Genomic DNA, 17,020 nt, shown 5'->3' with positions numbered 1-17,020 from the left:
TACTTGATATAATGTGCCAGAGCTGCCAAGGCGCGCTATAACGTCTATTTACTTAAACGTTGTGTAGTAGTCTAGAATTTTCCATCTGTGTCATTTATCATTGAAGTATATAAAGAAAGGGTTTTTACATAAAAAAAAATGCATTTCAATGTTAACTGTAAAATTAAATAGTGAACTTTTATTAAAATCTATTTAAATGAATTAAACATGAATTATAGTTTAAATTTTAGATCTGCATGTATCTATTATTAATTTACCAAAATTATTTAGTAGCCTGATGACATCCTTAAACCAAATTACTCTGTTGGTATATTATGCACTTTTTTATTAATTGTTTAAATTCTCCAAAATGATTACAAATATTAAAAGGTAATAAAGTAAATTAAAATTAAAACTCAGAATACCAAGCCAGCTAGAAGACACTGGTGTTGCTTTTATCTAGCAATCTTCTGTTACATTCTGCTTGTTTGGTCAGATTCTGTGGGCAACACATCCTTTATTGTAAGCATTTGGTGTCATTTCTACCAAATGATTTGACAATAACATCTTGCATTAGAAATTTACTATAAATTACTGTAATAATTTGATTCACTCTGGGAATTTTTCACTCATTTAACCAAAATTTCCTGCAGGATTGTGAGAATGATTTTTCTATTTTTGACTGATTTGATTTAACAAGTGATATAGGATTAAATAAGTACTTTATGCTAATCTATTGGGGATGTAACTGAAAAACCATGTGCAGGCTAAAGCCAATTAATTTAGCAGGCCGATGTTCAATATTGTACAAGGGATGGTGCTCATGAATATGTAATTTAGAATATTATCTTTATTATGTTATGCACACATTTGTTCACTATGTTGACATTTAATTTTTTTAAATATTTTTTTTATATTTTTGATTTTCTGTGGTTTACAAATCGTAGCTTATGAAACTTATATAGTAATTTGGTAGTAATTTGCTGTAAAAATTAAAAATGTTTATAATGTATTTAGTTAATTTATGTATAATTAATTTATTTAATTCCTTAATGAGATGACAAAATTAATTGTAACATATTTTTTCATATTCATATCATATTTACTCCTAATCAAAAACAATATATTCTGTTAAATAAATAAATAAATAAACCGTTCATCAGACTTGGTCTTAAACACTAATGTTTGCACATGTAAAGGTACAATTTGTCAAGTAATTGTGTTGTTCTTGGTGAAAAATATATAGCGCACAGCGTGTAGAGGACGCAGGGAGAATCATCAAGGCCTCACTGGGAGACGTCGCCTTGAATCTCATAGACGTTACCTGAACATACTGCACACTCAATATTCAGTAATTCGCTTCATTCGAAATGACTCAAAGCGAACTGATGAAGGGAAGGGTGGGGGTGGCCATCTGTCTGTAGTGAGATGTAGGAGAGGAGTGAAAAAAAATCTGGAAACGGCACAGGAACCATAGCAACGCCAGAGAAGACCTAAAGCTTATGAATGCCACTTTGTCATAGGAAATGTGACCATTACTGCAGGTGTAGGACTGGACCTGCTTCTTCTCTACTAGCACTAAAAAAAGAATAATACTTAAAAATGGACGGACGCTGTGCAGGTCATCTCCTAACAACCACAAATAAAATAGGAAAAAGTGGTTTCAGATCAGCACAAAAGAAGGCATTTGCCAACACAGTGACTCTGAAGACCTCATGTGTCACTAGAGTATATGGATTAGTGTTCAGCCACAAGGTAAATTTGCTCTTTGGAGATGTGAAAGACCCAACACTTTACTGGTGGCGCCATTGCCCGAGCGGCCTTCCAATTGAAGCGCCAAGCGGCTTGCAGTAACAGTGGGCGACAAGGGCACCTTGGGTTTGCAGATGTTCGGCCTGATGACAGATGGCTGTGGCACAGGCACAGGGAGCGGCGGGATGGCGTCTGCGCCAGCCTGGTGCCACCTGCACCCCTCTGCCAGTCCCCATCTCCATAATACCCTCCACAATGGAGCTGACAGAGTGGGCTATAGTGGGCATAGCTGGTGTGTGTGTGTGTGTATGGGCGATGACTCAGCTCGAAGGCATCTCTGGGTTCTTTTAGAGATCATCTTCTATTTCTGCATTCTAGCTGAAAAAATGATGGGCTGTTGCATAAGTGAGACTAGTACACACCAATACACATTTGAAACCTAATTTGCATTTTATTAGAGCTCTTATGCTTATCAATTAAAGAGATACTCATAAAGGGAAAGATTAAAGGGTCGTAGACTGATTTCCAGACCTCTAGAGGGCACAGACCCAGACAATGGTGACATTTGAGTTCACTTATTGACCATTAACAGTATTAAATGCCTTTGGCAATGCAGTTGTTTTCAGTGAACAGTGCAGCATCCGATTGGCTGACAATGCCTGCCAAATTCCCAGTGGTTGGATGCACAAGCGATGAAGGGCGAAGCAGACAGAATGCAGGAGGCAAGTTAGCGAAATGTCAAACTACTCATTAATGTGGACACACACTGACGGGACATGGAACAAAATTTGCTCTCAAAGGAAGAGGAAGCAACGGAACAATATGATATCATCACTGCACAGATTATTGGATATTAAAGTAGATGTTTCAGTGTCTAGCTCATACGAAATGATCTTCATTTGGATGTAAATGGAAGTAAAGTTTTCATTATACCTTCCTGAATGTAGTCTGAGGCAGAAAGAATTCACACGTAGCAGAATATGGTCATTCGAGAGAGAGGCACATTGGCAGTAATTACCCCATCCATCTTAATGGAGACTGGTGGGCACCCTCTTTCAGATCAGTCCTCACTAGGCCTAGCATTTTGATAAATCTCTGCTTAAATTAGCCACCCTTGAAGCCTAGGGCCTCCTTCACTCTCTCAGTTTCCATTCATCATCTCATTAAAGAGTTAGGGCAAGACTGGCTGTGGTTCTCCATGCCCAAGGGGAACTTTTGAGCCATTCTTGAGAAGACAGTGTGAGTAAGTGCTTTTAAATTCTATGGCTTGAGGGAGCGCTGACAATGAAGCAAATAGTGAAACCAATGCACAGCAGGATTGATTATGTTTTCTTGGCATGAAGTGCAGTCACAAGAATATTTCTGGCTATTACCAGTGACAGGTCTTCCTTTGAGATTCTTCCTTTTACTGTAAGTAATTCATTTGATGACAGTGGCTTAAATGACAAAATGACATGAACTTTGGACAGAATTTGCAGTGCAAAGCCGTTTCTTTCTCTCTTGAGCTTAAAGCTTAGAACCACCACAGAATTGTTGTCTCAACTTATGTTTTTTTTTTTTTCACTGATGTCTGATGGATGAGAGATAATGTCTTCTTATCCCTTTTCTTTTTCTTCTCAGATCCATATGCCAAAACTCTTTATTATGTGATTTTTTAATATTACTTTTTCAAGTGTGACAGCTGTAACATGGCAAGAGGACACCTGGGTCTCTGACTACCCCTTGATAAATAACAGATTTTGGTGATTTTTTTAATTGAAAAGATGTTAACACAGTCTCTCTTAGAAATGGAAAAAATAAATGGAACAAAAATTTAAAATAGTTTGGGCATCCTAAGAGTTCCAGAGTCTTTTTTTACAAGGTTTCAGACTGTGCACGTTAGATCTGATTCATGGCAACAGCTGGCTCAACTCTTCAAACTGTGTGCACACACTTGTGGACACTCAACTACCATGGGTTCCTCTAAGCAGCTGTGTAAGACTCTGAAAATTAAAGTTATCGATGCCCACAATGCAGGAGAAGGCTACAAGAAGATAGAAATCTTGCAGTTTTTACAGCTTGCAGCTTGCAGAAAGTTGTCAGCTTGCAGTTTCCACAGTCAGAAATGTAATTAAGAGATAGCAGTTCAGGGGAACTGTGGAGGTCAAGATGAGACCTGGAAGATCAAGTAAACTCTCAGAGAGAACTGTTCGTAAGCTAGTCAGAAAGACAAATCAAAACCCCCATTTTACTGCAAAAAACCTGCAGGAAGGTTTAGCAGACTTTGGAGTGGTGGTGCATCGTTCCACTGTACTGCTATGCTTGCACAGACAAGACCTTCATGAAAGAGTCAGCAGAGGAAAACCTTACCTGCATCCGCACTATAAAATCCAACGTCAGAAGTATGCAACAAAACATCTACGGAAGCCCGGTGCATTTTGGAAACAAGTGCTGTTGACTGATGAAGTAAAAAATGAAGGGAAGAATGGATTTTACTAAATACCAGCAAATTCTGAAGGCAAACATCAAACCATCTGTAAAAAAGCTGAAGCTGAAAAGAGGATGGCTTCTACAACAGGATAATGATTCTAAACATACCTGGAAATCCACCATGAAATACCTTAAGAGACACAAGCTGAAGGTTTTGGACTGGCCATCACAGTCCCTGATTTAAACATCATTGAAAATTTGTGGTTAGATCTTAAAAGAGCTGTGCATGCAAGACGACCAAAGAATATTACAGGACTAGAAGCCTTTTACAGGGAAAAATGGGAGAAAACCCCAAGTACAAGAACTGAAATAGCTGGCTATAAAACGTTTGCAAGCTGTGATATCTGCCAGAGGAGGTGTTACTAAGTACTGATTATGTAGGGTGCCCAAACTTTTGCACAGTGCCACAATAATGTTTTTTATTTTTTATCTTAGTTTTACTTATGACATAAAAAGTAACTATGCATCAATTTTAGCTGAAAATATTGTGCATTTTTTCCATTTCCAAGAGAGACTATGTTTAATTAAAAAAATCACCAAAATCTTTTATTTATCAAGGGGTGCCTTAACTTTTGCACAAGACTGTATTCAAGGATATTTTAAATAAGTAAAAGTGAGAAATGAGAAGTAAGCAAATATTTCAGTCACCATACCATTATTAACATTTAGCATTTTACTAGTGATGGTCATAAATTCATAAAATGAGCTTAATATAAGAACAGGTAACGTGGAACTTGTAGTAATTTACTAAATGATCATTCCAAATATTCAAGTCATGATTAAATGTTTCATTAAAATTTTCAACTAGTATCTGCCATCATCGATCTTCTTCTTTTTCTTTTTCTTTGTCTTTCGGCTTTTCCCTTTCAGAGGTCGCCACAGCGAATAATTTGCCTCCATCTAACCCTATCCTCTGCATCCTCTTCTCTTACACCAACTAAATTCAAGTCCTCTCTCAATGTATCCATAAATCTCTCAATGCATCCATATCTCTTTGGTCTTCCTCTAGACCTCTTGCCTGGCAGTTCCAACCTTAGCATCCTTCTACTGATATATTCACAATCTCTCCTCTGAACATGTCCAAACCACCTCAATCTGGCCTCTCTGACTTTATCTTCATTTAACTTGGTTGTCCCTCTAATGAACTCATTCTTGATCCTATCCATCCTTGTCACTCCCAAAGAGAACCTCAACATCTTTAGCTCTGCTACCTCTAGCTCTGCCTCCTGTCTTTTCTTCAGTGCCACTGTCTCTAAGCCGTAGAGCTAATACTCTTTTATCGCACAGCACACCTGACACTTTTCTCCGCCCATTCCAACCTGCCTGTACCCGCCTCTTTACCTCCTTTGAATACTCTCCGTTGCTCTGGACCGTTGACCCTAAGTACTTAAAATCCGGCATCTTCTTTAGATCTGCTCCCTGTAGCCTCACCGTTCCTCTTGGGTCCCTCTCATTCACACACGTGTTCCATCTTGCTGCGGCTAACCTTCAACGAGGAACCTTCATTCCTCTGCTTTCCAGAGCATACCTCCATCTCTCCAAATTTTCCTCCACGTGTGCCCTGTTCTCGCTACAGAGCACAATGTCATCTGCAAACATCATAGAGACTCCTGTCTTACCTCATGTGTCATCCTGTCCTTCACCAGAGTAAACAAAAAGGGGCTTAGAGCTGATCCTTGATGCAGACCCACCTCCACCTTGAACTCTTCTGTCACACCTACAGCACGTCTTACCACTGTCTTAGCGCTCTCATACATGTCCCGCACCACTCTAACATACTTTTCTGCCACTCCAGACTTCCTCATACAACACAACAGCTCCCCTCTTGGCACGCTGTCGTACGCTTTCTCTAAATCTACAAAGACAAAATGCCTTCTCTGTACTTCTCCATTAGCTTCCTCAACGCAAATACTGCATCTGATGTACTCTTTCTAGGCATAAAATCATATTGCCGCTCACAAATGCTCACCTCTGCCCTTAACCTAGCTTTCACTACTCTTTCCCACAGGTTTATTGTATGGCTCATTAGCTTTATACCTCTGTAATTGCCACAGCTTTGCACATCTCCCTTGTTCTTAAAAATCGGCACCAATACACATCTTGTCCATTCCTCTGGAATCCTCTCACTCTCCAAGATCTTCTTAAACAAACTAGTCAGAAACTCTCCTAAGCACTTCCATACCCCCACAGGTATGTCATCAGGACCAACAGCCTTTCCACTCTTCATCTTCAACGCCCTTCTCACCTCACTTTTACTAATATTTGCTACTTCCTGCTCCACAACAGTCACCTCTTCTACTCTTTGTTCTCTTTCGTTTTCCTCATTCATCAACTCCTCAAAGTACTCCTTCCATCTTCCCATCACCCTCCTGGCATCTGTCAGTACATTTCCATCTCTATCTTTGATCACTCTAACCTGCTGCACATCCTTCCCATCTCTATCGCTCTGCCTTGCCAACCTGTACAGATTTACCTCTCCCTCCTTACTGTCCAGCCTAGCATACAAGTCCTCATATGCTCTTTGTTTGGCCTTTGCCACCTCTACCTTCACCTTACGCTGCATCTCCCTGTACTCCTGTCTACTCTATTCAGTCCTCTCAGTGTCCAACTTAGCTAGCCTCTTTCCCTGTATACACTCCTGGACTTCCTCATTCCACCACCAAGTCTCCTTGTCCACTTTTTCCTTACCTGATGATACACCAAGTACCCTCCTACCTGTCTCCCTGAATACGTTGGCTGTAGTTGTCCAGTCAACTAAGCACCTTCTGACCACCTATAGCTGCTATAGCTCCTTTCTCAGCTTCCACCACTTTGTCCTCTGCTCTGCCTTTGTCCTCTTACCTTCCTCACCACCAGGGTTATTTTGCACACCACCATTCTGTGTTGTCTGGCTACACTCTCCCCTACCAACACTTTGCAGTCACTGATCTCTTTTAGATTACAACATGGCCAAAAGATGTAGTCCACCTGAGTGCTTCTGCCTCCACTCTTATATGTCACCCTATGTTCCTGCCTCTTGTCCATTAAAGTCTGCACCAATCACCACTCTCTCACCTCTGGGGATGCTTTGCATCACTTTATCTAACTCACTTCAGAATTTCTCCTTCTCTTCTAACTCACCTCCTACCTGTGGGGCATACCCACTAACAACATTAAACATTACCCCTTCAATTTCCAGTTTCAGACTCATCACCCTATCTGATACTCTCTTCACCTCTAAAACATTCCTTACAAACTCCTCTTTCAAAATAACTCCTACTCCATTTCTTTTTCTATCCAGACCATGGTAAAACAATTTGAACCCTGATCCTAAGCTTCTGGCGTGGCTACTTTTCCACCTGGTCTCCTGGACACATAGTATATCCACCTTCCTTCTCTGCATCATGTCAACCAACTCTCTTGCCTTCCCTGTCATGGTCCCAACATTCAAAGTCCTTACTATCACTTCCAAACTCTTGCCTTTCCTCTGCACTCTCTGCTTTTGAACACGCCTTCCTCCTCTCCTTCTTTGACCAACAGTAGCCCAATTTCCGCCGGCACCCTGTAGGTCAACAGCACCAGTGGCGGTCGTTGTTAACCCGGGCCATGACCGATCCGGTATGAAAATCATATTTTATAGGTGCCAGAAGCACTAGCCAACAATATCCAGCCCATCCACACTATAAATACTGTACTAATGTATTGGCCTGAATGTTGTACGATTTTTCAGTATTTTTTTTCTATCTTTCAAAATCGGTCTCTCAAACCATATTTAATTGTGTTTTAGCAGCAAAGTAAGAGCACTCTTGTAGTAAGTCCTTACTAAAATCCACCTTTCTCTTTATCTCTTCTGTCACCTGCAGTGACAGGATCAAAGCACTCACTTGGCCACCATGTATTACATCCATTACTATAAAGCACTTTATTGCTCCCTGCTAAATTTCACCATCCTGGAGAACATCCTTCTGTCCATGGAGAACCTTGGATCTTGCTCCAGTTTTATCATTTGCTGGTCTCCATTCCACAGTGTACATGAACCTCTACTCCCTATATGTAGTGTTTCTTTCTTTAAGGAAAACCAAGAACAACCTCTGTTGCAGAGAATATGTTCACAGCAGTAGGTTTACCCCTGATTTACAGCACCTCAGATTATAACCCACGTAAAGGCATCTCGAAGTTTAAGTGCCAGACATATTTCATCATTCACTGTTCAGTGGAGTCCATTTCTGAACTGCGGCAAAGAAATCATTACTTTGGAAGAACAACAAGCAGAGACGTGCTTGGGCCAAGAAACACAATAAATGGACATTAGATCAGTGGAAACTGTCCTTTGATCTGAATAATCCAAATTTTTGTTTATTTGGTTCTATGTCTTTGTCAGGCATAGAGAGGATGAACAGACTTCTGGTCCTAAATGTATGGTTGGATGGCACAGAATGGAGGTGTGATGGTGTGGGGGTGCTTTGCTGGTGACACTGTTGATGACTTAGTCAAAATTGAGGACAGCATGACTACCATAGTATTTTGCAGTGATATGTATGTCTGTATGTGTATGTGTGTCAAACCGATTTTGTCATAGCATCACAAAAAACTGGCTTGACAGAATTTAATGAAACTTTGCCAGTCCTTCTGCATTTGCCCAAAGGTAAATCTGCACCATAAATTAAATCAAAATGTTTAGTAAAAGGATATTATGAGCATTTTGTGCCAGATCACCTCACAGCAGCCTTTCTTTTTTTATGGATGAATATAGCGCTTTTGCCTTCAAAGTAGTTGTTGCTAATACGCATCATCAACAGAGTCAATCAATGCAATAGTTTATTGTAAAGTCCTGAGTAGGTGGAAGACACAGAAACAATCAGAATGCCCCTACAAAGCACATGAATCCTCACCAAACACAAAAAAATGTGCAACACAGCTTGGCATACTCCAAAGAAAGGTATGTAACTTTTAAAAATTGAATTTTTAAAGATGAATGGACAGATCATTATGTGTTTATTTTTTCTGTGGGAAGTTAAAAAAGTTAAGAAATTGTGGTGATAATTAAAGGAGTAATGTGAAGCACCACTATGAGGTGAGGGCATGGAAAATACCTGAACTGTCATGTATGTGCCAGATGTAATAATCTACTTTAAACAGGGAGTGTATTTGGCTGATGACGAAAGAAGTGCAACCTACAACATAAACAAGGCGTAAGATACTCAACTTTACAACATTTTATTTCTTTGTATTAATTAGTTAGGCAGAGAGTTCTGCTGTACAGAAAGACAGGCAGAAATGTATATGGGCCTCAAGCTATAATAATAATAATAATAATAATAATATCACTGATTAAATTAAAGCTGATCAGCTTATTATTTTTTTTGCTTTAACCTTTTAACTACATTAAAACTTTGAATTGAGAGTAACTTGGTCTGCGAGTGTTTTGCAAGACAAGCAAACATTTAAATAAATTTTAACTTGATAAACGACCAACGTTTTGCAGTACGTAAACGCTCTGCCGTTGTCACGTGATCATAAATGAGTCACTGATTTTTCTCTCTCTCGCTCTGCAGAATTGTGCATAATCCTCTTTAATCATCAGTCTCAGTGTGTGTGCGTCACTCGTATAGTCCACATTCATGCACATGTATACTGTTTACTATTACATTGTTACCACGTATATCCATAAAGCATTTTTTTCTTTAATTTGTGCCCAAGTGTAGTGACTGTTCTTTAGTAAATGTACTGCAACAATGACCTCTGTGAAAAAAAAGGTTTAAAAGTACTGAAAAAGGCTGTAGCAGTGTGGGAGATGAATATTTTTAACGACGACATTAACATTTCTGCGAAATCCTCAAAACCAGGCAACAGCAAGTGTCATCAGATAGGTTTCTTGTTAAAGTCACACACAAAAATTACAGTAAGTCAAACAGACAGCAGTGATTGTTATTGTATGTGTGTGTGTGTTTGTGTGAAAGTTGTCCTACACAATAATCGTCTCCTCTTGCTTATCTCCATCACACCAGCCACAACTCTTTACAAAGGTAAAAAGCAGGTTAATTTGTAAATTATTTTATTTTCATATGTATATTTTTGGATTGTAGAACGAATCATCTGAGTTTCCATTATTTCTTATGGAGAAATTCGGTATAGGTTTATATATCGAGATTTTGATATACAAGTTCTTTGGATTACAAGCGTGCTTTCAGAACGAATTATGCTCGCAATGCAAGCTTTAACAAGCTTTAACTGTATTTCCAAGAACTCTTGGAACTGTAAAGCACTAACGCTAATAAAGTTCCTTTCAACTGAACGGTTGCTCCCTACAATTGGGGATTTTACTTATTGTGGCTAAATAAACGGTGCAGTCCACTTTGCAGAACTACCAGCCGTTCACAACGCAGTGTGTGTGTGTGCTAAAATCCACAATATGGTATATCTCAGTACTGATTTCTTAATGTGAACAGACGGGCTCATGGAACACCTGTTATACATCAGCCTGAAACAGTGAACACACAAGCTAACTGACACTTCAGATCACTAGAGGTGTTTGTAATTGCAAATAATACTTACAGAGGTCCCAAGTTCTGCACAGTTTAAGCTTACTTTTTACTTCTTTTTTTTTTTTTTACACACATTTGTTTCTTTTAGCTGAATTCAAACCCGGACAACCTTCAGTGGCTAAAGGTTGTTTGTTGTTTTTTGTGGCTAACTGTTACAGGAATTGGCTATTATTAGCATTCTTACATTAAACATTGCCCACTGAACAAGGCTTTTTGTAGCCAAGTTCTTCTAATGATGCCAGATGAAGAGCTTGTCTTTTCTTTGTTTATTAACAACATTTGAGAGCTAAGTGCAATCTCTTTTGATTGTAACACTACAGGGAGGGAGAGAGAGAGAGAGTGCGCGTGCGGGAAGAGAAAAAAAGCTTACACCTCTTGCTAAAATACCCAAACAGCTGCTAATGCACTATTTACAGCTTAAGTATGATTAAATCTGTGATGGTGTGAGCTGAGAGGTATTGGAAAAAGACAATTATTTTCAAGAAATCTTCAGCAATTTTTTCCTCCTTGTTTGACTCTTACATTTAATTGCAAGAGAATAGAGTGAATAATAATTTTAACAAATATCATTCTTATAGGAGTGGGTTAAATTGTAACTTAAATTGTCAGAATGCTAAAAACTTGTGGCAAAATTCCTCTAGATGTGCTAATGCTATTCTGCCATACCAGATTATTTTAGCTTTAAAAATTGCCTCTGCCAGAAGGTTAAGACTAGACTGTGAAGTGATCCACTTATAAACATGAATGCAGAGCACATGAGCTAACCTAAGAATAAAAAGTGAAGTGGATAGAGGGGCGTCCTCTTCATGTGTCTCCAGCCTTAGTTAAACATTTCAAGGACAAGCCTATCTCTCCAAATATAAATTGTGGGAAATATAATAAATTTGAAAAGAGTGTTGCAGGAATTTGAAAGCAAAAGCAAAAAAAACAACTCTACAACAATTATATACAGTAGCAACCTTAAAAGTTTACGTAATCAACCATTGTCTGTTCATTGGATTGTTTTGTAAAGCGCCAAATTTTTTACACTCATTGGAAATTGTGGTCCGTACCAGTGTTTCACCATCAGAAAGGCATAAAAGACCTTTTAATTATACGAAGAACCGGTAAGGAAATATTTTTGCTCAGTCAACAAAACTTTTACAGGCTTATAGCTTTCATATTTTTTGGAATATTTCCTGATTTCCTGCTTTGATCAACTTAAATAAAATATTAGATTGGTGATTAATTATAAGAATTTCCTTGTTCATAAACACACAGTAGAGTGCACAGTAGAGTACTGAGAAAGAGCGCAATGAGGTGGAATATGACCATCCACATCACAACTTTTACCATAAATAACTCATGAGTGTATAAAAAATGTGGAGGCATGTAAATTTTTAATCACAGGGCCATATGGATGGCCTCAGATGATATACACTAAGGGGTTCTGACACAGTAAAAGTCAGTCCACAGCTTGTATAATCCGACCTCTCCTCTACACAGGAAGCCTGACTGAGGGCCTGAATGACTACCAGGCTGCCGTGCCAGAGGACAATGCTGGAGATCATCTGTTCATATGATAACACAATGTAAATATTCTTTATACGCTTCATCTCTCTTTATCTGTCCGTCTATCTTTCTGTAGGTATTTATCAAAGCACCTCAGTCAACTTAATGACTAATATATATATATATATATATATATATATATATATATATATATACAGAGTCAGGCAAAAAAACTTGTATTGCTATGTTATATACTGATATATTTGATAATAGTGATCTCTTAAGATAACTTAAGCAGAAGCAGGTCATTACCCAGACAGCGCATCTTTTTAACACTCCTCGGTTGGCATGGGATCTCTTGTGCCAAAATTAAGCCCCATGTCATGCCCACTCTCGCCTCCTCCTCTTTTTCTGCCATGGGAACGTTACATGTTTAATGACGAGTGAGATCTCTCGTCTCTCCCCATGCCACAAAAGCCCTGACATCTGTCTCTCCAAGAGCCGCACTCCAAAAGCTGCACATTTGTTCCTATCTTCTCCTTCTTCTAAAGAAATCAAAAATAAAAGAAGAGAGGCGGAAGAGGGGAGGGGTGCTTAAAGTGGGAGGGATGCAGGGGTTAAAACAAAAGGCCTTTTTTTCTCTCACTGAGTGTTAATTCCTCTATAAAGCATTCTGAAAATTCAAAGTAGGTGTTAAAGAGGCCCTTCCTTTTTCTGCTGTTGTGCCTATAGGATAGCTCATCTGCCCACAGTAGGCAACATGTTTTTATCAAAAGAAGGAACTTGAGAAAGTGAACTGTGTTCTGTCTGTGATTAGGGGAAGTACTCACTGGAATTCATACAGGTTGAATTTGGTTTACTTCATTTATTCACAGTATGAATGCTGTAGATATTAATACATGTACCCAATACCCAAAAGTCTTCATACCTTGGTAAAATTTTTAGCAAACTGTACCATTACAAAACATGTTCTGTGTGATTGTCATTTCTTTGCAAACATGCACAGCGTGGTATCTCCCACTCAAGATGAACATGTGTTAGCAAATCTGGCATTATGCACTTTGAATGCGTTCCTTTAAATGATATTTGTGTTGCATCTTTTTCTGGTACACCGCTACCCTCATGTACCGCCACAGTCAAAAACAAGCAGGCTTAGATATAACGATATCACTTCACTGGGCCCAGTGACCAATCCAAGGACTTTCTGTGTGGGGACTTTTAGGACTTTTACTTTTTAGTAGCTTTCAATAACTCCTAAGAAGTGGCCTAATCAGGGGCAGATAAATAATAATCAGCAACCAAGCCATATTTAAGTATTTAACTGCATTATGGATTAAAATTTGGAGTTTTGTAATATGACCATGTAAAAAACACAACATGTAAACTAGAACTGCTAATTTCATTTTAAATGTTCACAAAAAAGGAGGACTCCTTTTTAAGATAATTAGTACTCGATATCCAGAAATGGAAATGAACCACCTAAAAAATTAAGATAAATCACTTGAATGATATATGCATTGCCATGAAAAAGTATTTACTCCCTCCTTGTTTTCATATTTTGGGTTGTGGAGCAGGACAATGATCCGAAACAGTTTAAACAAGTCCACCTCTGAATGACTTAAATTCATATGCTTTAAAGCTGTAGCTTTTTTCCCTTAATAAATGCAATTATCATTTAATAACATTTTATATTTAATAGAGTTAACTTTGTGTAATATAAAAATTTGTTTGATGATCTCAATCATTTAAATTTGAAAAATGTCAAATAGGGGCAAATACTTTTTCACAGCACTATAGCTTGCATTCACTTTGTACGACAGAAGACATTTATATCAACCAACAACACCATTATCAGTTTATTATTATTATTATTATTATTATTATTATTATTTGAGTGATCAAGTAATCAATTAATTTCACCAAAGTTTGTCACATATGTTATGCTAAAAAATACTAGGGCATTATCTGCCCCCAATCCCCTTAATGTGGCTTTATAGCAGTAACTGCAATATTTCATATAACATTCCTTGGCCCTATTTGTCCCTACTTATCATCATTATTATGTATAGACTTAATTAAATGGACTTGCTAATAAAAATGAGTAAACAGACTCCAATCGGCAGAGGGCGCTCTAAACCTCTCATCGTATGCCAATACACTAACATACTAAACAGTATGGATACAAAAGTACGTCACCAGCCACTCTAAGGTGACGCATAATACACTAGTGCGCTAGTATCCGGTATGAGACGTAGTGACGCGCTCTGAAGGACGCAAGCTAACATGGCGGCGTCCGTGTTGTGCAGGAGGGCAGTTCCGCGTTTAGGTTTTTCTACTTGCAAATCTTTTCTCCCCGTTGTTTCTGGGAATAATGTCGTACAGCTGATAGCTGGTTACAACCCCAAACCTCTCCGGCTGAATATAAAGGATCCTTACATTCCGGACAGGGACAGTGAGAAGACCCCGGTGTGGCAGAAGACTGAGAAATATGACCGCAAGCTGTTCGCACGTTACGGTTTTGCCTCCGGTGTGGATCCGGCGAAACTTTGGCCCACTGCCGCCCAGCTGGAGGAGCTAATCCTGGAAGAGAAGCAGTGGCATCCTCCGCTTGAGGAACTGCTGAAAAACATCGCGGCGAAGGAGAAGGAAAAATCAGATAAACGGCTGGAGAGGTACTGTCATGTAGCTGCCTTTTTTTAAATAAGGTGCGCGTGTATACGAGGATTTACGGTCACACGATGTATCCTCTGCATGGAGTCTTCTGGTTAGGTTTAAGTGGTGTGATAGATGGATGGAAATTAGACATCCATCCATCCATCCATCCATCCATTAATCTATCTATCAATTGTCTTTCGAACCCTCGACTCTGGAGGTGCAAGACAGGAGTGCTAACCATATTGTCAGTGTGTTGCATGAAATTAGATTTAAATAAGACTTAAAAGATATACATTTAGCACATTAACAAGTCTTTGTATAATAAATTAAACCATTCTTGCTGATTGAGTTGGATGGCAACTAAATTTTTTAAGTGTGTTTGGGATAAATATTTTAACCTTACTAAATGTACATTCACATACTGCAAGGGTTTTTTCATAAGTGCAATGTACAATTCCATAAAGTAGGATCAAGACTAAATTAGAACATGCTGCACATCGAAATTATCCATCTTTTTTTTTTTTTCTGAAGAATCGGCACAAACACCCCTGTACACACACGACGCCTGAAACAAGCTGCACTGTTTCATACGCACCGTATGAAATTCTAATAGAGAAACTTACACGTGAAAGGATAACTATATTTTACGCATATGATTTTATTTCTTGTGCAAAACTTTTAAGTCCTACTTGGTAAATAACCATCATCTTTGTTGTGGCTTTGGGTCTCTCTTTATGCTCCTTACAGAGAGAAGGTGATTGCCGCAAACATGGCGAAAATGCCCAAGATGATAGCAGACTGGAGGAAGGAGAAGCATGAAGCTAAGAGAAAACTGAAGGAGGAAAAGGCCAAAAAGGAAAGGCTACTGGCTGAGGCTCGCGAGCGTTTCGGCTTTGCGCTGGACCCACGCAGTTCCAAGTTCAAGGAGATGCTTGCAGAGATTGAAAAGGAGGAGAAGAAGAAGAGAAAGCTCCTGAAACGTCGAAAGAGAGAAGAGGAACAGGGGCTGAGTCCTGCACCAGCTGCTGAATCCTCATAGAAACTTTGGCTGAGGCATTGCACAGACTGTTGTATATATTGACATTGTAGTAACATGTCTGACCATCGGAATAGATTTTGAAAACCTCATCACTTCTTTTCTAATGTTATTAAAAGACCCATAAATAAAATGTAAATCCTGCTTCATTATTTGCAGTCAATTGCATTTACATTTTTTATTGTTCATCTTAGGATTAACCCACGGAAATACATTGATGAAATAATCCTGGAGCTTTACAGCTGACTAATCGCAAGTTTTCTGTCTCACTTGTGTATCCTTAGTACTTCCTTCTCCATCTTTTCACATTAATGCTTTTCCTTAAATGTTTAATTATCTTTTTTTCCCCACACATTCAACTTTTCTTTTTCTTTGCTGTGTTCCTTTCAGTTATTTATTTGTTCCTCTTACTTACTTTCTTACTCTCCCTCATACAGTCAGTTATCTTTTCTTTCAGTTTCCTCTCTCCCCAATCACATTATACAATCTTTGTGTTAAATTTATTTTGATTGTTTAATCACAAGTTGTGTTAACATGGCTCCACATATTCCAATAATCATATAACAACCCAATCTACATAGAAACGCATCAGGTAAAGTCTGACCTGATCCGGCCTGACCACCATAAATTTTTTATCTGAATGAGAGGATTATTTAAATCTTTTGATAATCCATTCAATAGATAAACATTAACTTGTTGGAAAAAATAGTCTTATTTGTGCACATTTTCCTCACATTGAGGTAACCTGTGTGCATGGAGTTTGAATATTCCCCTCGTGCTTGGTGGGTTTTCTCAGGGTATTCCGGTTTCCTCCCACAGTCCAAAAACCTGCAGGTTAGGCTAATTGCCGTTCCCAAATTGCCCGTAGTGTGTGAGTATGTGTGTGCCCTGCGATGGATTGGCACCCTGTCCAGGGTGTACCCTTCCTCGTGCCTTAAGCCTCCTGGGATAGGCTCCAGGTCCACGCGACCCTGAATACAGGATAAGGTGGTATAGAAGATGAGAATGCAGAATTTTGCAGGAAAATTGGAAAGCTTTTTCTGTTCAGTTATATTCTGATGCAAGTGCACATCTTTATTAATCAGTGTTTATGTAACCAGTTATGTTGGAATGT

The 17,020-nt window shown here is 38.7% G+C and overlaps 1 protein-coding gene across 1 annotated transcript; it reads left to right on the top strand.

Moving 5' to 3' along the window:
* Positions 1 to 14,436: 14,436 nt before the first annotated feature.
* On the top strand, positions 14,437 to 16,045 carry gadd45gip1 (growth arrest and DNA-damage-inducible, gamma interacting protein 1). Its single transcript, XM_053515023.1, has 2 exons — positions 14,437 to 14,887; positions 15,618 to 16,045. The coding sequence occupies exons 1-2, from the start codon at positions 14,499 to 14,501 to the stop codon at positions 15,907 to 15,909; spliced, it is 681 nt and encodes a 226-aa protein (XP_053370998.1). The 5' UTR covers positions 14,437 to 14,498; the 3' UTR covers positions 15,910 to 16,045.
* The last annotated feature ends 975 nt before the right edge of the window (positions 16,046 to 17,020 follow it).

The sequence above is a fragment of the Clarias gariepinus genome, chromosome 16 (genome assembly GCF_024256425.1).
Source record: "Clarias gariepinus isolate MV-2021 ecotype Netherlands chromosome 16, CGAR_prim_01v2, whole genome shotgun sequence".
Lineage (NCBI taxonomy): Eukaryota > Metazoa > Chordata > Actinopteri > Siluriformes > Clariidae > Clarias > Clarias gariepinus.
This window is presented reverse-complemented; position numbering and strand designations above follow the sequence as displayed.

Bases quoted from the DNA above. Each gene is read 5' to 3' on its own strand.
- gadd45gip1 (XM_053515023.1), top strand. From the start codon at position 14,499: ATGGCGGCGTCCGTGTTGTGCAGGAGGGCAGTTCCGCGTTTAGGTTTT. The intron at 14,888-15,617 runs GTACTGTCATGT...TGCTCCTTACAG, and splicing joins TCAGATAAACGGCTGGAGAG to AGAGAAGGTGATTGCCGCAA.